The sequence below is a fragment of the Entelurus aequoreus genome, linkage group LG02, assembly GCF_033978785.1.
Source record: "Entelurus aequoreus isolate RoL-2023_Sb linkage group LG02, RoL_Eaeq_v1.1, whole genome shotgun sequence".
NCBI lineage: Eukaryota > Metazoa > Chordata > Actinopteri > Syngnathiformes > Syngnathidae > Entelurus > Entelurus aequoreus.
In genome coordinates, this window is record NC_084732.1 from 90,448,004 (window position 1) to 90,472,791 (window position 24,788).

General features: G+C 41.6%; 1 protein-coding gene and 1 non-coding gene across 2 annotated transcripts; both read left to right on the forward strand.

Annotated features, from left to right (window-relative positions):
- Positions 1 to 1,513: 1,513 nt before the first annotated feature.
- On the forward strand, positions 1,514 to 24,686 carry LOC133640771 (KH homology domain-containing protein 4-like). Its single transcript, XM_062034371.1, has 14 exons — positions 1,514 to 1,647; positions 4,514 to 4,784; positions 4,849 to 4,959; positions 5,046 to 5,122; positions 11,750 to 11,802; positions 14,154 to 14,341; positions 14,546 to 14,754; positions 16,733 to 16,793; positions 17,000 to 17,057; positions 19,276 to 19,499; positions 20,131 to 20,235; positions 20,303 to 20,388; positions 20,493 to 20,596; positions 24,241 to 24,686. The coding sequence occupies exons 1-14, from the start codon at positions 1,631 to 1,633 to the stop codon at positions 24,336 to 24,338; spliced, it is 1,662 nt and encodes a 553-aa protein (XP_061890355.1). The 5' UTR covers positions 1,514 to 1,630; the 3' UTR covers positions 24,339 to 24,686.
- Positions 14,367 to 14,499, forward strand: LOC133642775 (small nucleolar RNA SNORA47). The gene has a single exon (XR_009824601.1). It is a non-coding gene; the product is annotated as a small nucleolar RNA SNORA47 (small nucleolar RNA).
- Positions 24,687 to 24,788: the final 102 nt, after the last annotated feature.

The window sequence follows — 24,788 nt, forward strand, 5'->3', positions numbered from 1 at the left end:
CCTACTAATCATCTATTAAATCTTCTCCTACTAATCATCATCTACTAATCATCACCTACTAATCATCTACTAAGCATCTCCTACTAATCACCATCTACTAATAATCTCCTACTAATTATCTCCCAATGATCATATCATACTACTCATCGACTAATCATCTCTCGGTCACATCTAGTCTTAGACTTAGATTGGTCACATCTAGTCTTAGACTTAGACTGGTCACATCTAGTCTTAGACTTAGATTGCTCACATCTAGTCTTAGACTTAGATTGCTCACATCTAGTCTTAGACTTAGATTGGTCACATCTAGTCTTAGACTTAGATTGGTCACATCTAGTCTTAGACTTAGATTGGTCACATCTAGTCTTAGACTTAGATTGCTCACATCTAGTCTTAGACTTAGATTGGTCACATCTAGTCTTAGACTTAGATTGGTCACATCTAGTCTTAGACTTAGATTGGTCACATCTAGTCTTAGACTTAGATTGGTCACATCTAGTCTTAGACTTAGATTGGTCACATTTAGTCTTAGACTTAGATTGGTCACATCTAGTCTTAGACTTAGATTGGTCACATCTAGTCTTAGACAGACTTAGATTGGTCACATCTAGTCTTAGACAGACTTAGATTGGTCACATCTAGTCTTAGACAGACTTAGATTGGTCACATCTAGTCTTAGACAGACTTAGATTGGTCACATCTAGTCTTAGACAGACTTAGATTGGTCACATCTAGTCTTAGACAGACTTAGATTGGTCACATCTAGTCTTAGACTTAGATTGGTCACATCTAGTCTTAGACTTAGATTGGTCACATCTAGTCTTAGACTTAGATTGGTCACATCTAGTCTTAGACAGACTTAGATTGGTCACATCTAGTCTTAGACAGACTTAGATTGGTCACATCTAGTCTTAGACTTAGATTGGTCACATCTAGTCTTAGACTTAGATTGGTCACATCTAGTCTTAGACAGACTTAGATTGGTCACATCTAGTCTTAGACTTAGATTGGTCATTGATGTGGACCAAACCTTTGTTATGAAGGGGTGCCTTTTAAAGTCCATAGAACACCACAGTCTGACTAGTGGTAGGTACCACTGGTCTCTGCCAGACAGCAAGTGGACCCAAGATGCAATTCACTAATATGAAGAGACAATGCCAATAAGATAAGTCAAGACATCTTCTTGTGCAATAAATACAAGACAAACGAAGAAGTCGTATGAGCCTACATTCCTGGGATTTTATATATATATATATATATATATATATATATATATATATATATATATATATATATATATATATATATATATATATATATATATCATAGGCTCACACAATAAATAATTAAAATTTGGAACACAGCACAAAAAACAGGTCGGGTATTGAGAAAGTTACATTTATGAATATAAAACTTAGCCAATAGTATCATGATGCTGCAAAGGTCAAAGTGTAAATAATCCAAATAGCATATCTTTAAAACTAAGCACAGATAGGTAAGCGCCCACTTCCGGGGTGTCACACTGCGCGACAATGACGTCAGAGAAAGGCGACGCTAACAGCTAATAACTAGATGCCGTCCCCGCGCGTCCTCAGCTTGTGAACGTCCATGCGGGCCACGCAGGGCTGTAATGTCTGGACAAACGCCGTAAGCTTTTCTTTTAACTTCTTCTTTGACTATAAACTGTGTGACTTGATGTGAAAAGTCATCATTTACTGCTTATTTTGATGCCCGCTAGCATGTGCTCGAGGCCTGCTAGCCTTTGTTAGCTTTACTGTGCTAGAAAGATGACAAGAATTCATTCATTCACAATCCTACATTAACATTATGTAGACGTCTACAATTCATCCATTCATAATCCTACATTAACATCTATGTAGACGTCTAGAATTCATCCATTCATAATCCTACATTAACATCTATGTTGACGTCAAGAATTCATCCAATCATAATCCTACATTAACATTGATTGATTGAAACTTTTATTAGTAGATTGCACAGTACAGTACATATTCCCTACAATTGACCACTAAATGGTAACACCCCAATAAGTGTTTACACTTGTTTAAGTGGGGGTCCACGTCAATCAATTCATGGTAATATCTATGTAGACGTCAATAATTCATCCATTCATAATCCTACATTAATATCTATGTAGACGTCAAGAATTCATCCATTCATAATCCTACATTAACATCTATGTAGACGTCAAGAATTCATCCATTCATAATCCTACATTAACATCTATGTAGACGTCAAGAATTCATCCATTCATAATTCTACATTAACATCAATGTAGACGTCAAGAATTCATACTTTTTTTCTGTCTTTTGATTGATTTTGAAAGGAAGTAGTTTAAATGTGTTGAATAGCCGTGCTGTTAACTTAGCTGTAAAAGTCTGTCTGCTTGAAAACAATTCAGTTGCCTTTTTAAAACTTTAAAATATTGCAATTAACTTCCAGCAACGCTATTTTCTTGATTGTTTTGTAAATAAATGACCATTTTCCACTCGTCACTTTTTTTTTTAATAGAATGTAGCAGTTTATAAGCTGCCAACTGGAATTAAAGGTACGCGTTCAGGCAAGGTAAAATATTGCATCTTTAGGTACGTGACGAAAACAATGAAATAGCAAACATCTCAACAGAAATCAAAGCATTTTAAAAAGATTGGAAAGAACTTTCCAACGGTACTTGAACCATTGGGATGGGTCAAATATTTAGGGAGCTACGAATTTCTGTAGTAAAGAATCAATCATTTGATTATTCATGAAGATAATCAAGAAATGTGATTTATATTTTGGAAAATGAACTTCAAAACATCATAGCGCCCTTATTATTTGAAGGAAATCACTTAATGCATTTTTTTTTAACTTGATTTAATAATTTTTACTTCTGATTAAGTGAAGTAGCGACATTACAATTATTAGAAAAAAATCAATTTATTCTGGAATACTCAAAATGTGTTTCAGAGAATAAAAAAGAGGTAGAAAATGGATGGATTGTGCATTAGTATAATACTATCAGACCATGGTAGTGGATTTATTTCTGGATGAAATGTTACACAAATGTTTGTTCGAGGCGAGGCGGCTTTAGCCTCACAAAAACGTTTTAAGGATGCTTAAAACGCATAATGGGATGCTCAGCCTGACTTCATATTTCAGGATTGTACGGACAAATATGTATACTCACGTATAAATGTATAAGGTAATAACAAAACCCTTACCTTCATTTATTCCAATTGAACTCCTGTACATTTCCAAGTGGAGACACTTCTGGGAAAGGTGATCTACGTGGTGCTTTTCAATTGGTCCAAAAAGTACCCGCAAACAATGACACGCCTCAATTATGACACTCACAGGCTATAAACTCCACGTTAGAATTACAGGTGAGTAGGATTGCAAAGGGGTGGAAAGTTTCCGATAAATTTCCCGAAATTTACCACGGGAAGTTTGGAAATTTTGACCATTTTTCGATTATTCAAAGTTGGACAGCGTCCATTTTATTGTGTAAAATAAGATGAGAAGCTTGTAAAACACTAATGCAATGCCACACACAGATATAAATAGTCAGCTAAACAATTGGAGTAGTCTTTTAAAAATATTTGACTGATGGACAAATGAATAGAAATAGGCTAGATGAATAAATGAACATGCTAAATCAAACTATAAGCTACATTCTTGTATGACAACAGAATGGCTAGCAGAGGAAACTACACCTTTTGATTTAGTATTTGCTACTTGAACTTTACACATCACAAAAAAGGTCAATTCCGATCGCTAACGTTGTTAGCATAAATGAATGGGATTTAACATAGAGAAAATTAGTATCACGGCTAACGGAGAAATATTTTCTGTTCATTATGAGACTGTGGTGGTACATAAACCTAGCTAGCTAGAGATATTGGCTCCAAAATCATTTAACAAGTACAAGAACAGCTAGCTAGCTTGAGTGGCGTAGTCTACAGTCATACAGTAACAAGCAATTACACCTCTATTCAACTTAAATACCATAGATGAAATATATTTACCCCATCAACACTTACCAGTCCTTGGGCTCAAATACTAATGTGGCCTCAACAGCCCTGCTGTAGTGTGTAGCATGCTGGGAATGATCTGTGCACATGATGGAAGAATGCACAGTGCAGGGTTGAAATTCAACTGAATTTGAATTCTATCAGGTTGTTTTAGCTAATAATCATGCTGCAAGATCTAGCATGTTGCATTCAATGTTTATTCCCAATAATTTCCCGTTAATTCCCATTTATTCCCGTTAATTCCCATGGAAAGTTTCCAACTTTGAATATTCCCGGAATTTTGCAACCCTACAGGTGAGCATTCAGTAAGGTCAAATACTGCATCTGTTGTAGCCAAACCTTGTCTGAAAGTGAGAAGTAAACATGGTCATGCTTGAGCAACACATTCTGAGTTAGAGGACCTTACAATCAGCAGATAGTCACTCTCTTTGTAAAGCATCTTCCTGCGGAGACAAATGTTTGATTCCTTTTTGTCTCAGGTGTCTCTCCAGCAGATGGGATCAAGCGGCCCAACCTAAACCCAGGAGCGGTGAGAATGTAACCCACGGACTTTCAGGGACGGTCAGCTCTTCTGGCTCCAAGATGTCCGTTGTCGCGACACAATGCAGAGTGGCGGACTCGTTAATGGCGGGGGAAGACCGGCCACAACACCAGGGAGGCGTCGAAATGGCCGCCGCCATGGCTGCTAAAATAAATGCCATGTTGATGGCGAAAGGCAAACTTTTAACTCCTCCTCCATTGCTGGCAAAGGTTGGGATAAATCACGCTGAAATATTCCCAACTCTTCATTGATTTCCCTTTGAACATGTGCCAGACTCCCCCCAGAGTGCCAGCATCACAAGAACTGCTGGCCACACAGGTGGACATCAACCATGTGCCACTCACCTGCAGAGACCTGCTCACTAGAGGCACAACCCAAGAGGAGGTCAAGTCCCCTTTCAGACCTCTACACACACAAGTCCCCTTTCAAACCTCTACAACATCTTCTAAATACATTCAAACTGTTTTCAGATTGCACTGTGTAGTGGAGCAGTGGTCTCAACTCGAGGACACTACATGCCTGACACTGACCAGGGAAACACAGGAGGGTATGTATATATTTATATATATATATATTTCATCTACGGGGATATATTAGGGTTGTACAGTATACTGGTACTAGTATGGTATCACAGTACTGATGATCTCCTGCTAGACCCACTATGGACTAGACTCACACTATTAACTAGATCCACTATGGACTGGACTCTCACACTATTATGTTAGATCCACTATGGACTGGACTCTCACTATTATGTTAGATCCACTATGGACTGGACTCTCACTATTATGTTAGATCCACTATGGACTGGACTCTCACTATTAACTAGATCCACTATGGACTGGACTCTCACTATTATGTTAGATCCACTATGGACTGGACTCTCACACTATTATGTTAGATCCACTATGGACTGGACTCTCACTATTAACTAGATCCACTATGGACTGGACTCTCACACTATTATGTTAGATCCACTATAGACTGGACTCTCACTATTATGTTAGATCCACTATGGACTGGACTCTCACTATTATGTTAGATCCACTATGGACTGGACTCTCACTATTATGTTAGATCCACTATGGACTGGACTCTCACACTATTATGTTAGATCCACTATGGACTGGACTCTCACTATTAACTAGATCCACTATGGACTGGACTCTCACACTATTATGTTAGATCCACTATGGACTGGACTCTCTCACTATTAACTAGATCCACTATGGACTGGACTCTCACTATTAACTAGATCCACTATGGACTGGACTCTCACACTATTATGTTAGATCCACTATGGACTGGACTCTCACACTATTATGTTAGATCCACTATGGACTGGACTCTCTCACTATTAACTAGATCCACTATGGACTGGACTCTCACTATTAACTAGATCCACTATGGACTAGACTCTCACACTATTATGTTAGATCCACTATGGACTGGACTCTCACACTATTATGTTAGATCCACTATGGACTGGACTCTCACACTATTATGTTAGATCCACTATGGACTGGACTCTCACTATTATGTTAGATCCACTATGGACTGGACTCTCACACTATTATGTTAGATCCACTATGGACTGGACTCTCACTATTATGTTAGATCCACTATGGACTGGACTCTCACACTATTATGTTAGATCCACTATGGACTGGACTCTCACTATTATGTTAGATCCACTATGGACTGGACTCTCACTATTAACTAGATCCACTATGGACTGGACTCTCACTATTAACTAGATCCACTATGGACTGGACTCTCACACTATTATGTTAGATCCACTATGGACTGGACTCTCACTATTATGTTAGATCCACTATGGACTGGACTCTCACTATTATGTTAGATCCACTATGGACTGGACTCTCACTATTATGTTAGATCCACTATGGACTGGACTCTCACACTATTATGTTAGATCCACTATGGACTGGACTCTCACTATTATGTTAGATCCACTATGGACTGGACTCTCACACTATTATGTTAGATCCACTATGGACTGGACTCTCACTATTATGTTAGATCCACTATGGACTGGACTCTCACTATTATGTTAGATCCACTATGGACTGGACTCTCACACTATTATGTTAGATCCACTATGGACTGGACTCTCACACTATTATGTTAGATCCACTATGGACTGGACTCTCTCACTATTAACTAGATCCACTATGGACTGGACTCTCACTATTAACTAGATCCACTATGGACTGGACTCTCACACTATTATGTTAGATCCACTATGGACTGGACTCTCACACTATTATGTTAGATCCACTATGGACTGGACTCTCACACTATTATGTTAGATCCACTATGGACTGGACTCTCACTATTATGTTAGATCCACTATGGACTGGACTCTCACACTATTATGTTAGATCCACTATGGACTGGACTCTCACTATTATGTTAGATCCACTATGGACTGGACTCTCACTATTATGTTAGATCCACTATGGACTGGACTCTCACTATTATGTTAGATCCACTATGGACTGGACTCTCACTATTATGTTAGATCCACTATGGACTGGACTCTCACACTATTATGTTAGATCCACTATGGACTGGACTCTCACTATTATGTTAGATCCACTATGGACTGGACTCTCACTATTATGTTAGATCCACTATGGACTGGACTCTCACTATTAACTAGATCCACTATGGACTGGACTCTCACTATTATGTTAGATCCACTATGGACTGGACTCTCACACTATTATGTTAGATCCACTATGGACTGGACTCTCACTATGGACTGGACTCTCACTATTATGTTAGATCCACTATGGACTGGACTCTCACACTATTATGTTAGATCCACTATGGACTGGACTCTCACTATTATGTTAGATCCACTATGGACTGGACTCTCACTATTATGTTAGATCCACTATGGACTGGACTCTCACACTATTATGTTAGATCCACTATGGACTGGACTCTCACTATTATGTTAGATCCACTATGGACTGGACTCTCACTATTAACTAGATCCACTATGGACTGGACTCTCACTATTAACTAGATCCACTATGGACTGGACTCTCACTATTATGTTAGATCCACTATGGACTGGACTCTCACACTATTATGTTAGATCCACTATGGACTGGACTCTCACTATTATGTTAGATCCACTATGGACTGGACTCTCACTATTATGTTAGATCCACTATGGACTGGACTCTCACTATTATGTTAGATCCACTATGGACTGGACTCTCACTATTAACTAGATCCACTATGGACTGGACTCTCACTATTAACTAGATCCACTATGGACTGGACTCTCACACTATTATGTTAGATCCACTATGGACTGGACTCTCACTATTATGTTAGATCCACTATGGACTGGACTCTCACTATTATGTTAGATCCACTATGGACTGGACTCTCACTATTATGTTAGATCCACTATGGACTGGACTCTCACTATTATGTTAGATCCACTATGGACTGGACTCTCACACTATTATGTTAGATCCACTATGGACTGGACTCTCACTATTATGTTAGATCCACTATGGACTGGACTCTCACACTATTATGTTAGATCCACTATGGACTGGACTCTCACTATTATGTTAGATCCACTATGGACTGGACTCTCACTATTATGTTAGATCCACTATGGACTGGACTCTCACACTATTATGTTAGATCCACTATGGACTGGACTCTCACACTATTATGTTAGATCCACTATGGACTGGACTCTCTCACTATTAACTAGATCCACTATGGACTGGACTCTCACTATTAACTAGATCCACTATGGACTGGACTCTCACACTATTATGTTAGATCCACTATGGACTGGACTCTCACACTATTATGTTAGATCCACTATGGACTGGACTCTCACACTATTATGTTAGATCCACTATGGACTGGACTCTCACTATTATGTTAGATCCACTATGGACTGGACTCTCACACTATTATGTTAGATCCACTATGGACTGGACTCTCACTATTATGTTAGATCCACTATGGACTGGACTCTCACTATTATGTTAGATCCACTATGGACTGGACTCTCACTATTATGTTAGATCCACTATGGACTGGACTCTCACTATTATGTTAGATCCACTATGGACTGGACTCTCACACTATTATGTTAGATCCACTATGGACTGGACTCTCACTATTATGTTAGATCCACTATGGACTGGACTCTCACTATTATGTTAGATCCACTATGGACTGGACTCTCACTATTAACTAGATCCACTATGGACTGGACTCTCACTATTATGTTAGATCCACTATGGACTGGACTCTCACACTATTATGTTAGATCCACTATGGACTGGACTCTCACTATGGACTGGACTCTCACTATTATGTTAGATCCACTATGGACTGGACTCTCACACTATTATGTTAGATCCACTATGGACTGGACTCTCACTATTATGTTAGATCCACTATGGACTGGACTCTCACTATTATGTTAGATCCACTATGGACTGGACTCTCACACTATTATGTTAGATCCACTATGGACTGGACTCTCACTATTATGTTAGATCCACTATGGACTGGACTCTCACTATTAACTAGATCCACTATGGACTGGACTCTCACTATTAACTAGATCCACTATGGACTGGACTCTCACTATTATGTTAGATCCACTATGGACTGGACTCTCACACTATTATGTTAGATCCACTATGGACTGGACTCTCACTATTATGTTAGATCCACTATGGACTGGACTCTCACTATTATGTTAGATCCACTATGGACTGGACTCTCACTATTATGTTAGATCCACTATGGACTGGACTCTCACTATTAACTAGATCCACTATGGACTGGACTCTCACTATTAACTAGATCCACTATGGACTGGACTCTCACACTATTATGTTAGATCCACTATGGACTGGACTCTCACTATTATGTTAGATCCACTATGGACTGGACTCTCACTATTATGTTAGATCCACTATGGACTGGACTCTCACTATTATGTTAGATCCACTATGGACTGGACTCTCACTATTATGTTGGATCCACTATGGACTGGACTCTCACTATTATGTTAGATCCACTATGGACTGGACTCTCACTATTATGTTAGATCCACTATGGACTGGACTCTCACTATTAACTAGATCCACTATGGACTGGACTCTCACTATTAACTAGATCCACTATGGACTGGACTCTCACACTATTATGTTAGATCCACTATGGACTGGACTCTCACACTATTATGTTAGATCCACTATGGACTGGACTCTCACTATTATGTTAGATCCACTATGGACTGGACTCTCACTATTATGTTAGATCCACTATGGACTGGACTCTCACTATTATGTTAGATCCACTATGGACTGGACTCTCACTATTATGTTAGATCCACTATGGACTGGACGCTCACACTATTATGTTAGATCCACTATGGACTGGACTCTCACTATTATGTTGGATCCACTATGGACTGGACTCTCACTATTATGTTAGATCCACTATGGACTGGACTCTCACTATTAACTAGATCCACTATGGACTGGACTCTCACTATTATGTTAGATCCACTATGGACTGGACTCTCACACTATTATGTTAGATCCACTATGGACTGGACTCTCACTATTATGTTAGATCCACTATGGACTGGACTCTCACTATTAACTAGATCCACTATGGACTGGACTCTCACTATTATGTTAGATCCACTATGGACTGGACTCTCACACTATTATGTTAGATCCACTATGGACTGGACTCTCACACTATTATGTTAGATCCACTATGGACTGGACTCTCACAATATTATGCAGTATGTTCACACACACACACACAGAGTACTTACAAGCAGACACAGTGTGTAGACAGAAAAGGGAGAATGGATGCATTTTGGTGTAAAAAGTAAAGATAAAAGTGAAGTTATAACACTGAAAGACAGGGCTAGCTAGCTAGCAGCTAACATCCATCCGCAGTGTTTTAGCTACTTCCAAATCACTAATCCTGGCCTCCGTGGCGACAAATAAAGTAAGTTTCTTACATGTAACATTATCACTGGAGGACGAGGAATAGCTAAACATGCTTCACTACACACCATAGGAGGATACAATAGCTCACCGGCGTTAAAATGTAAACAAATGTCATGGGCGGATCTACACCTGACATCCACTGTAATGGACTTTGAATATGACCAATGTATGATCCTGTAACTACTTGGTATCACATCCATACCTAAATGTGTGGTATCATCCAAAACTAATGTCAAGTATCAAAGAAGAGAAGAATAAGTGATTATTACATTTTAACAGAAGTGTAGATAGAACATGTTAAAAGAGAAAATAAGCAGATATTAACAGTAAATGAACAAGTAGATTAATAATCAATTTTTACAGTTTGTCCCTCATAATGTGTACAAAATAATAGGTGTATAAATGACACAATATGTTACTGCATACGTCAGCAGACTAATTAGGAGTCTTTGTTTGTTTACTTACTACTAAAAGACAAGTTGTCTAGTATGTTCAACATTTTATTTAAGGACTTAACTGCAATAATAAACATATGTGTCATGTACCATACATTTTTTTGTTCAAATAAAGCCTATAATGACATTTTTTGTGGTCCCCTTTTATTTAGAAAATGATTGAAATACATTTTGGTACCGGTGCCAAAAATTGTTATCGGGACAACCCTATTATATATGTATATTTATTTATTTAATGTCTGCTTTCATAAGATGAATTGTAGATTCATAAATCCTAGTTATAGGTGTAAGGTGTGCTGCAAAGTGTCAGATTTTCACAATAAAATTACTCCCGAGCCGTAAATGTAGTGCAGCCAGTACCTGTCATTTTATGAAAGTAGATATCTTTTATTGTCCTTTTACTGTTCAGCAAACCATATAATACACTTCATCCTTATTTAATAACTTTATCCTTTTGGCGGGATGGAACGCAACTGTGATATCAAAAAATACAAAATATTGGTGCCAATACAATGTCCAAATACTCACTTCTTACCTGGCAGAGTTTTGACTGCTCATGTTGTTTATGGTTGACTTGTTATATTCTGTTGGTAGTACCATTCTGTCAATATGGTCACAATTACTCAGAAAACATTATCATAAGAACTTGTTTGTGTCTCCTTTCAGACCCAGACCTTTGTACTTGCATGTGCAGGCAAAGACTCAGGAGCAGGTCGATAGTAAGTAGCACACATTACCTTTCAGATATGGATTGTAGGGACGCACACAAAAGACGATTCTTGGCCTAAACCCAAAACCAGGAAGACAAGGCCTAAAAACAGAAATCATTTTATACAGTTCTGGTTGCGCGATATAAATAATATCAGTTCTTAATACTATGGTTATATTGTGATAATGCACGTTGACACGTTCTAGATGTGTCTGAACCGTGGCAAACAAATAAACCATGGCTGTACAGTGCAGGCATCTTACTCCCATTTGCAAATAAAAATAGTGCCAGTATTGGGGGGGAGAAGTAGCACATGTGCGAATAAAGATTTTTACCCTAAATCCATCCAAATTGGATCAAACTAGTGTAAAATGTTTGCCCATATGTTTGAAATCAATTATAACCATAACCAAATGGACAAGTGATTGACGAGCAGGTGTCACTGATCACGGGGCTCCTAGCTCACACTCAGTCTTCCAACACAGAAGTAACAAGGTCTTAGTTGGAGGAACTGGTCAGGAAAATAAAAACATTTCACCACCTTAAACCTTCATTTTCAAATCACCAAATGTAAATTGCCGCTTTTTGAACAGTTACTTATTGGATTTTATGGGACGTTTATTTACTTTTAATATTTAGAATGTATAAACAATCCATCGGTTGTCGTGTCTTTCATAATGATTGTGAACAATAGCCAAAATTCCCCAAAAAAGAGCAGTTCCCCGTTAAACATGTCTTGTTAAAACATGACACTTTCACTTTTTGTTCTTTTGGGTTTTTGTTAGCTGAAGAATTGAGCACAGCTGAAGGTTTTTTAAAGAAGATTGGAGATTATCTTTGACTTTTCTTATATTATTGTCCAGGCTTTTTCTTTTTTCTTATGTCAAATCACCTCTTAAGTTGGGATCTTATTATGTCAAACCTACTTGTCTTATTTGTTTCTGGGTTAGTTTCTGGGTCAAACAATATGGGGACATGAGTTTGTATCTCTCTGGCCCAGCCCTACACTGGTGTTAGTGACAGAGCTAGCACATGTTCTGTGTTTATATGTATGAGTGCACTTGTCTAACTTGTTTGAGTGTTAATGACATGGGGATATTTAACATATTTTATATTGCTTCTACATTTTTTCTGTGCTACAAAAGCACAGCACAGCTACTAATTTTGTATATGTAGTAGCGTCTGTTCTACTAGGGGAAAAGTGAAGTGTACAGCTTTGTGAAAGCTAGCGGCTAACATCCCTCCACAGTGCATAGCCACTTTGAAGTCACTAATCCTCGCCTCCATTGCATAAAATTAACTGTTTCTTACGATAACATTACCACTGGAGGACAAGGAACAGATAAACGCCCTACAATACACACCGTAAGAGGATAGACTAACCGTTAGCTAAATCGCTTGAATTATTAATGCATCACTATTTTATTAAGTGAATTATTAATGCATCGCCACTTTATTAAGTGCATTATTAATGCATCACTATTTTATTAAAAGTGAATTATTAATGCATCACTATTTTATTAAGTGAATTATTAATGCATCACAACTTTATGAATGATAAATGGGTTATACTTATATAGTGCTTTTCTACCTTCAAGGTACTCAAAGCGCTTTGACACTATTTCCACATTCACACACACATTCACACATTGATGGCGGGAGCTGCCATGCAAGGCGCTAACCAGCAGCCATCAGGAGCAAGGGTGAAGTGTCTTGCCCAAGGACACAACGGACGTGACTAGGATGGTAGAAGGTGGGAATTGAACCCCAGTAACCAGCAACACTCCGATTGCTGGCACAGCCACTCTACCAACTTCGCCATGCCGTCGCATCGCCACTTTATTAAGTGAATTTTTAATGCATCACAACTTTATGAAGTGAATTATTAATGCATTGCTACTTTATTAAGTGCATTATGAATGCATCACATTTTTATTAAGTGCATTATTAATGCATCACTATTTTAATAAGCGCATTATTAATGCATCACTATTTTAATAAGTGAATTATTAATGCATCGCTACTTTAAGTGCATTATTAATGCATCGCTGCTTTATTAAGTGCATTATTAATACGTCACTGCTTTATGAAGTGCACTATTAATGCATCACAACTTTCAAGTGAATTAATGTATCACATTTTTATTAAGTGCATTATTAATGCATCACTATTTTATTAAGTTGTATTATTTATTAAGCGGCTGAGATAGGCTCCAGCATCCCCCCGCGACCCTGAAAGGGACAAGCGGTAGAAAATGGATGTAATTATTACATCACAAGTGCATTATGGATGCATTACTACTGAGTTTGTAAAGGTAATCCCAGTGTGGATGCGTGATACATAAGTGTTGTGTCACCGTAGAAGCAGTAGCCAGAATAAAAGCGATCATCTCTGAGGATCTGTTGAGGGCAGCAGCAGCCTCAGGAAGCCAACATGTGCCCATCATGCCTCCTCTCACGTTATACCCTCAGCCTCCTCGGCCCGTCGTGCCAACAGCCAGCAGCTCCACGGCAGTCCAAGGACACCGTCCGGCTGCTCCTCACCCAGGGGTAAGTAGACCTCATATTGTTGTTGAGGAGGTGAAGAAAGTGAGGCAAGTGAAGACCATGTTGCCTTCACTGATGCTCACCTCCCAGAGCAAACAGCAGAGAGAACATCCTTGGTCTCCACAGAAAGAGTCAAGGATGACTGTGTCTGCTTACACTCTGTCATCAGAATCAGTAAGTCTTATTCTCGCAATCACTGTCCCACAGAACTTTGTGCACACTAAGATCTTTGTGGGCTTAGACCAGTCAGTGCCATCCTTCAACATAAACGAGAAGGTTGAAGGTCCTGGAGGAACATACTTGGGACACATCCAGACAGAAACCAGCGCACGAGTCTTCCTGAGGGGAAAAGGCTCAGGATACATCGAGCAGGCATCCAAAAGAGAATCTTTTGAACCTCTTTATGTTTACATCAGGTAATTTTAATCAGAATATTCATCACAGAAAATCATCTTTTATCAAATAAGCACACTTTGAATAATGGACGTAAATGACTTACTTAGACTTCCTTTTTATTGTCATTGAAATTTGAACTTTACAGCACAGATAAGAACGACATTTCGTTACATTACCTCAAGGTAGTGCAGGATTGCATAGATTTCTCATTGTCATCCCATTGGGTTGAGTTTTTTCTTCCCCTGATGTGGGATCTGAGCCCAGGATGTCGTTGTGGCTTATGCAGACCTTTGAGACACTCGTGATTTAGGGCTATATAAGTCAAATTTGATTGATTTGTTTTGTAGTGTAAAATACAAGAGAATGGCACATCCATATCCATATATGTTAAAATAAACAAATGTATTAAGGCAAAACCGATCACAACATGACAAAGTACTCAACAGGCTGCCTGGGACCAGGACCAGGAAAAGTAAGAAAGACAAAGTCACATAAACAATAAAGAGGCAGATTAAAATATAGCTATAGTTTGTTTCTAAGACTAACTGTGGCTGGAACAAAGCGGTTCCTATACCCAGATGTTCTGCATCTTGAGACCCTAAGTCTCCGACCAGATGGGAGGAGCTGCAACTCACCATAAAGATGGTGGGAGATTTCTGCTGTACCTGCCTGGTCTACAAGAACTCACCATAAAGATGGTGGGAGATTTCTGCTGTAATTGACTTGGTAATCTGCTGTACCTGCCTGGTCTACAAGAACTCACCATAAAGATGGTGGGAGATTTGTCCTGTGATTGACTTGGTAATCTGCTGTACCTGCTTGGTCTACAAGAACTCACCATAAAGATGGTGGGAGATTAGTCCTGTGATTGACTTGGTAATTGCTGTACCTGCCTGGTCTACAAGAACTCACCATAAAGATGGTGGGAGATTTGTCCTGTGATTGACTTGGTAATCTGCTGTACCTGCCTGGTCTACAAGAACTCACCATAAAGATGGTGGGAGATTTGTCCTGTGATTGACTTGATAATCCGCTGTACCTGCCGAGTGTACAGGGACTCCAAACTCACCAATAAGTCCATTTGACCACTTGACTTAATCTGTTTCTCTCCTTCAGAGGCAGCTCTCCAAACCATGACACCAGACAAAAAGATAAAACCGATTCAATAATAGCCTGATAAAATAAAATCATGCTGGTTTTGTCAACATGAAGGTATGACAATTTCCTTAGACCGTGAAGTGGCCATCACAGTTATCTTTAAAATTCAAAGTATTGTCAATAATGGTCCCAGGATATTTATAGGATTGCCTGCCTTCTAAAATCAATAATCATATCTTGTGTTTTAAGAGTGTTCACTTGTAGATATGAAGCATCACACCACTTGACAACATCATCAATAGGTCCATGTTTGACCTCATTGGGGACTGTCATCTGAATACTTTAAAATAGTCCCATTTTTAAAAGTGCTCTGACACATATTAGTGTAGAGAATACACTGTTTGATAGAAAACATTCACTCTGACTCTCTGCCTTTTGGTTGTTAAAAAGTCTGAAATCCAGCCCACAAGATTAGAACTTGAGTTCAAATGTTCTAAAAGGCGATGAATGAAAATGTGGAGTTGAATGGTAATACAAGCAGATGAATAGTCAATGAATAAAAGACAGCCATTTCCCTCCAGGTGTTTAAAAAGCAAATAAATCCGAGTCCTCTGCTCCTCTTTTAGGCCTAGAAGCAAACTGCAGTGGATGAAGAGCATGTTCAATGTTTGTGAAAAGTTCTGATGGCACCAGTCTTTCAATAGGCAGAGAGAGATGTCAGGACTATAGGTCTAAATCACTTCAAATGTTAGGACGACCGGGTTTAGGGACTGGGACAATTGTAGCATCTTTCTAAAAATTGCTTAAAAGCAAAGCTAAGTTCTTTGGCACAAAACTTAAGCAGTCGACCACAAATCTAATCTAATCCAGGACTCTTTCATGGTCTCATTTGTGTTCCAGCCACCCAAATGCAGACGGACTGGAGGCAGCAAAGCGACTGACAGACAATCTGTTGGAAACCGTAAGTAGTGTGAGATGAGAAGTACGGAGGTAGAAGAAGGTGACGCTGTAAGAGAATGTGGTTGTCACTGATGCTCCCCTCCAAGATAGACTGGTAGTGTGAACCATCAGACCTCCAGACACAGGCTCTGAGTGCACTGCACCTACCCACAATGCACTGCCCCTGACACTGGTGCCATTCCTTCATAGCGCTTTTTCACCCATCAGGTGAGAGCCGAGCACGCCCGCTTGAAGTCGACCTTGACTGCCTCTGGCTCCACACAAGGTGAGTTCCCACTGGATGACTTTGCCTTCCTTTTACACCCCGTCCTGATGGCCGAGTACGGAAAGGAAGTTTTTCAGAGGTTCTGTTTTGTGTGAACTCCACCCTGTTATCAGGATTTTGAGGAGTGAGGGAACGAGCAACTACAAATACCAGCATCTTGTCCACACCAAGACATTTGACCATACACACAATTCACCCTTCAGTCCGCTTCAATATTTTACTTTACGGTCCAATACAAAAAGCCATGCCTTTTTTACTTGTAGTTTATTAAAAGTATCAACATTTAAACGGAAAAGTACACTTTTTAAATTAAATGTATCTGGTGCAGCGATAACTGCCCCATTTTCTACTGTGCATACTTGGCACCATTTTATACAAAAACAGCAGCTTGTAAAAAATCTAATAAATGCATCTGATAAATCAGCCATCTTGTGTGGTGCATTCTTAGCAGCAGAGTAACATCAGGTGCTACAGACACTGTGGTCTCTAACTAGGTCAGTCATAGTGGGATGTAGTCTTCCCACATGTCTTTAGGGTCCTAACTAGGTCAGTCATAGTGGGATGTAGTCTTCCCACATGTCTTTAGGGTCCTAACTAGGTCAGTCATAGTGGGATGTAGTCTTCCCACATGTCTTTAGGGTCCTAACTAGGTCAGTCATAGTGGGATGTAGTCTTCCCACATGTCTTTAGGGTCCTAACTAGGTCAGTCATAGTGGGATGTAGTCTTCCCACATGTCTTTAGGGTCCTAACTAGGTCAGTCATAGTGAGATGTAGTCTTCCCACATGTCTTTATTGTCCTAACTAGGTCAGTCATAGTGAGATGTAGTCTTCCCACATGTCTTTAGGGTCCTAACTAGGTCAGTCATAGTGAGATGTAGTCTTCCAACATGTCTTTATTGTCCTAACTAGGTCAGTCACACTGAGATGTAGTCTTCCCACATGTCTTTAGGGTCCTAACTAGGTCAGTCATAGTGAGATGTAGTCTTCCAACATGTCTTTAGTGTCCTAACTATGTCGGTCACAGTGAGATGTAGACTTCCCACATGTCTTTAGGGTCCTAACTAGGTCAGTCATAGTGAGATGTAGTCTTCCCACATGTCTTTAGTGTCCTAACTAGGTCGGTCACAGTGAGATGTAGTCTTCCAACATGTCTTTAGTGTCCTAACTATGTCGGTCACAGTGAGATGTAGTCTTCCCACATGTCTTTAGTGTCCTAACTAGGTCGGTCACAGTGAGATGTAGTCTTCCCACATGTCTTTAGTGTCCTAACTAGGTCAGTCACAGTGAGATGTAGTCTTCCCACATGTCTTTAGTGTCCTAACTATGTCGGTCACAGTGAGGTGTAGTCTTCCCACATGTCTTTAGTGTCCTAACTAGGTCAGTCATAGTGAGATGTAGTCTTCCCACATGTCTTTAGTGTCCTAACTAGGTCGGTCACAGTGAGATGTAGTCTTCCCACATGTCTTTAGTGTCCTAACTAGGTCAGTCACAGTGAGATGTAGTCTTCCCACATGTCTTTAGTGTCCTAACTATGTCGGTCACAGTGAGATGTAGTCTTCCCACATGTCTTTAGTGTCCTAACTAGGTCGGTCACAGTGAGATGTAGTCTTCCCACATGTCTTTAGTGTCCTAACTAGGTCAGTCATAGTGAGATGTAGTCTTCCCACATGTCTTTAGTGTCCTAACTAGGTCGGTCACAGTGAGATGTAGTCTTCCCACATGTCTTTAGTGTCCTAACTAGGTCAGTCACAGTGAGATGTAGTCTTCCCACATGTCTTTTAGTGTCCTAACTATGTCGGTCACAGTGAGATGTAGTCTTCCCACATGTCTTTAGTGTCCTAACTAGGTCGGTCACAGTGAGATGTAGTCTTCCCACATGTCTTTAGTGTCCTAACTAGGTCGGTCACAGTGAGATGTAGTCTTCCCACATGTCTTTAGTGTCCTAACTAGGTCGGTCACAGTGAGATGTAGTCTTCCCACATGTCTTTAGTGTCCTAACTAGGTCAGTCACAGTGAGATGTAGTCTTCCCACATGTCTTTAGTGTCCTAACTATGTCGGTCACAGTGAGATGTAGTCTTCCCACATGTCTTTAGTGTCCTAACTAGGTCGGTCACAGTGAGATGTAGTCTTCCCACATGTCTTTAGTGTCCTAACTAGGTCGGTCACAGTGAGATGTAGTCCTGGTGTTAACGCTACATTCTCTACTTTCCTTTCAGCATATGCAGCTCATGGATTCCCAGCTAATAGCAATTACACTAACCATCCTTCCTGGTTCAACTACCCAGCTAATGGCTACCCTGCGTACTCGGCCCCTGCTGGTTATTGGAGGAATACAAATGGTCCCTCAAGTCATTCTAACGTGTCATCAAGTCCTCCATCTTCTCAGGCAATGGTTCAGTATCCTCTCTGTCCCCGGAAACCAAATCCTTATCTTGTGGAGGTAATAATAACTATCTGCTTGTCTTGTATGAGTCTCTTCAATGTGTTACAGGGTTTCCACGGGCAATGAAAAAGCAATAAAAGTCATTAAATTGTGAAAATGAAGGCCTAAATGGCGTCATAAATCCTTAAATATGATGTCCAAAGGCATTAAACACATTTACCACAATTCAGCCCGGGTCCTCCAAATGAGAGTGCAGAGTACAGACAGTTGTGACTATATATAATAAAGATCTAACGAGGCTTTACAAAGCATTCAATTAGACCTGCTGATGCTTGCAGAAAACCTATTAGTAAAGAATGGTTTGATGTTCAATATGTTCCACAGAATGATGCCATATTGATATGATCCACCATCAAAGCTGCAAAAGAAAATCAGCTAATATTCACTAAATAAACACAGCTGTCTGTCCACTTTATTCCTGCTTAGTCATCAAAGTCACCTGGCAGAATATGCTCCTAATAGATCTTTCAAAGTGTCAGGAAAATGCTATCAGCAAGGATGGTGGTCGTAGCAGAAATGACACCTTCAAAGTAAAAGTTTGTTTATGAACATGAAGAATGATGAGTAAGTGCATCTGTGGCAAAGCAAGAAATAATCATGTACTTATTGGACTGTCGTCTGTTTGAAGGCTGCTCACAGCGGCGATGCAGCAGAACATCAAGATTCTTTACCTTCTCAGCCCCACTCAGGAAGTTCCCTGCAGGATTGCCATGAAAGCAGCAAGAAAGAAGAGGTTAGATGAAGACTTTGAAGTAGATCTCATAAATGTAAATACTCAACTTTTATGCTTTGCTTGTTAGCCTTTCAGCAGTTCTCCAGAGGTTCCTGCTCCTCAAGAGTCCACACTGTCACCTTCTGATCTTGTCCAAGACAAAGCAGTGGAAAGGTAGCCTTTATAAACTTCTTTTTTTTATTCTTTATAAACTGCATGAATTGTTTTATTGTTCATAAACTGCATGAATGAATATTTGAATATTGTTGTCCCTTCAGGATCCTGATGCCCCCGCCTCCTCCTCCCTTTGCTTCTCTCACCTGCGGCCCACTCAAGCGTCCGAGAGAGGAGCTGAGCCAAGATCCAGTGGGTCCATCATGGGGTACAAAGTAGTTTGATATTCTGGGAGGTGATGCATCTTCATACTGTACTGAGAGGAAGGTGCGTGTTGCATGAAGTCAGATGTCATCCCCTGAGGAGAAGTGGAGCTGTGAGGACGACAGTACTGTTGTCTTGTATACGTCTTTGTCTTTCCCCTCTTCTCTGTCTCCACCACCGTTGTCACGTCATGCTCCCACTGGGCGGGCCATCAAACACACTCTAACACCCACTCTAACTCCTGCGCACTATAATCCCCGCTGTAAAACCCACAGTAACACCCACTGTAACCTCGACTGTAAAACAGACTAACACCCACTGTAGCACCGACTGTAACCCCCATTGTAACACCACAGTAACACCAACTAACCCCCGCTGTAACACCCACAGTAACACCAACTAACCCCCGCTGTAGCACCGACAGTAACAGCGACTAACACCCGCTGTAGCACCGACTGTAACCCCCATTGTAACACCACAGTAACACCAACTAACCCCCGCTGTAACACCCACAGTAACACCAACTAACCCCCGCTGTAACACCCACAGTAACACCAACTAACCCCCGCTGTAACACCCACAGTAACACCAACTAACCCCCGCTGTAACCCCTGTTGTAACACCCACAGTAACATCAACTAACCCCAGCTGTAACCCCTGTTGTAGCACCCACAGTAACACCAACTAACCCCCGCTGTAACCCCTGTTGTAACACCCACAGTAACACCAACTAACCCCCGCTGTAGCACCGACAGTAACAGCGACTAACACCCGCTGTAACCCCTGTTGTAACACCCACAGTAACACCAACTAACCCCCGCTGTAACCCGTTGTAGCACCCACAGTAACACCAACTAACCCCCGCTGTAGCACCGACAGTAACACCAACAGTAACACCAACTAACCCCCGCTGTAGCACCGACAGTAACACCAACAGTAACACCAACTAACCCCCGCTGTAGCACCGACAGTAACACCAACAGTAACACCAACTAACCCCCGCTGTAGCACCGACAGTAACACCAACAGTAACACCAACTAACCCCCGCTGTAGCACCGACAGTAACACCAACTAACCCCCGCTGTAACACCCACTGTAACCCCTGTTGTAGCACCCACAGTAACAGCGACTAACACCCACTGTAACCCCTGTTGTAGCACCGACAGTAACAGCGACTACACCCACTGTAACCCCTGTTGTAGCACCGACAGTAACAGCGACTACACCCACTGTAACCCCTGTTGTAGCACCCACAGTAACACCAACTAAACCCCGCTGTAGCACCGACAGTAACAGTGACTAACCCCCGCTGTAACATCCACTGTAACCCCTGTTGTAGCACCCACAGTAACAGCGACTAACCCCCGCTGTAACCCCTGTTGTAGCACCCACAGTAACACCAACTAACCCCCGCTGTAGCACCGACAGTAACAGTGACTAACCCCCGCTGTAACATCCACTGTAACCCCTGTTGTAGCACCCACAGTAACAGCGACTAACACCCACTGTAACCCCTGTTGTAGCACCCACAGTAACAGCGACTAACACCCACTGTAACCCCTGTTGTAGCACCCACAGTAACAGCGACTAACACCCACTGTAACCCCTGTTGTAGCACCCACAGTAACACCAACTAACCCCCGCTGTAACCCCTGTTGTAGCACCCACAGTAACACCAACTAACCCCCGCTGTAACCCCTGTTGTAGCACCCACAGTAACAGCGACTAACACCCACTGTAACCCCTGTTGTAGCACCCACAGTAACAGCGACTAACACCCACTGTAACCCCTGTTGTAGCACCCACAGTAACACCAACTAACCCCCGCTGTAACCCCTGTTGTAGCACCCACAGTAACACCAACTAACCCCCGCTGTAACCCCTGTTGTAGCACCCACAGTAACAGCGACTAACACCCACTGTAACCCCTGTTGTAGCACCCACAGTAACAGCGACTAACACCCACTGTAACCCCTGTTGTAGCACCCACAGTAACAGCGACTAACCCCCGCTGTAACACCCACTGTAACCCCTGTTGTAACACCCACAGTAACACCAACTAACCCCCGCTGTAACCCCTGTTGTAGCACCCACAGTAACAGCGACTAACACCCACTGTAACCCCTGTTGTAGCACCGACAGTAACAGCGACTAACCCCCGCTGTAACACCCACTGTAACCCCTGTTGTAACACCCACAGTAACACCAGCTAACCCCCGCTGTAACCCCTGTTGTAGCACCCACAGTAACAGCGACTAACACCCACTGTAACCCCTGTTGTAGCACCGACAGTAACAGCGACTAACCCCCGCTGTAACCCCTGTTGTAGCACCGACAGTAACAGCGACTAACCCCCGCTGTAGCACCCACTGTAACCCCTGTTGTAGCACCGACAGTAACAGCGACTAACCCCCGCTGTAACACCCACTGTAACCCCTGTTGTAGCACCCACAGTAACACCAACTAACCCCCGCTGTAACCCCTGTTGTAGCACCCACAGTAACACCAACTAACCCCCGCTGTAACCCCTGTTGTAGCACCCACAGTAACACCAACTAACCCCCGCTGTAACCCCTGTTGTAGCACCCACAGTAACAGCGACTAACACCCACTGTAACCCCTGTTGTAGCACCCACAGTAACAGCGACTAACACCCACTGTAACCCCTGTTGTAGCACCGACAGTAACAGCGACTAACCCCCGCTGTAACACCCACTGTAACCCCTGTTGTAACACCCACAGTAACACCAACTAACCCCTGCTGTAACCCCTGTTGTAGCACCCACAGTAACAGCGACTAACACCCACTGTAACCCCTGTTGTAGCACCCACAGTAACAGCGACTAACCCCCGCTGTAACCCCTGTTGTAGCACCGACAGTAACAGCGACTAACCCCCGCTGTAACACCCACTGTAACCCCTGTTGTAGCACCCACAGTAACACCAACTAACCCCCGCTGTAACCCCTGTTGTAGCACCCACAGTAACAGCGACTAACACCCACTGTAACCCCTGTTGTAGCACCGACAGTAACAGCGACTAACCCCCGCTGTAACACCCACTGTAACCCGTGTTGTAGCACCCACAGTAACAGCGACTAACACCCACTGTAACCCCTGTTGTAGCACCCACAGTAACACCAACTAACCCCTGCTGTAACACCCACTGTAACCCCTGTTGTAACACCCACAGTAACACCAACTAACACCCACTGTAACCCCTGTTGTAGCACCGACAGTAACAGCGACTAACCCCCGCTGTAACACCCACTGTAACCCGTGTTGTAGCACCCACAGTAACAGCGACTAACACCCACTGTAACCCCTGTTGTAGCACCCACAGTAACAGCGACTAACACCCACTGTAACCCCTGTTGTAGCACCCACAGTAACACCAACTAACCCCTGCTGTAACACCCACTGTAACCCCTGTTGTAACACCCACAGTAACAGCGACTAACACCCACTGTAACCCCTGTTGTAGCACCCACAATAACACCAACTAACCCCTGCTGTAACACCCACTGTAACCCCTGTTGTAACACCCACAGTAACACCAACTAACACCCACTGTAACCCCTGTTGTAGCACCCACAGTAACAGCGACTAACCCCTGCTAACATGAATGTGTTGTGTGCCTTTGGTCAGGTGTTGCTGAAGACAAGAGGTCCAGGGTGGAGGAGGACACGTCTGGCCTGGTGCCCTATGGAGGAGACTCCTCTGATGAGGAAGAGGAGAAGACGTAAGAGCACTAAGTCATGAGGCCTGACAAGGAACACTTTCATCATCAATGAAATGAACATTTTCTACCACCACAATAACAATATTAATATTGTTATGTAGGAAATGACCGGAAGAACTCAATCACATCTCAAGTTTTTTACACAAGAGAAAAACATGATTTCCCTCAACATTTTTCAACTCAGAGGAATTTTGACACTTTTTAGGTTTCCTTGGTGGAGTTCTCCTTTTTAATGTCTGAATAGAGATGATCATATTTTACAGCAGTTGGCAAAGCAATGTAAAGACTTTTCTTCTCTTGGAAAATGAATGTTGTTCCCATGGAATATTCAATTAAAAAGTCATCAAATCTTTGTGGAGATGCTAATATTGAAAGACACATCTGGGAGCCTCCATTCCATAGATGATGGTCAACTAATACCTAATGTGGAGATGCTAATATTGAAGGACACCTC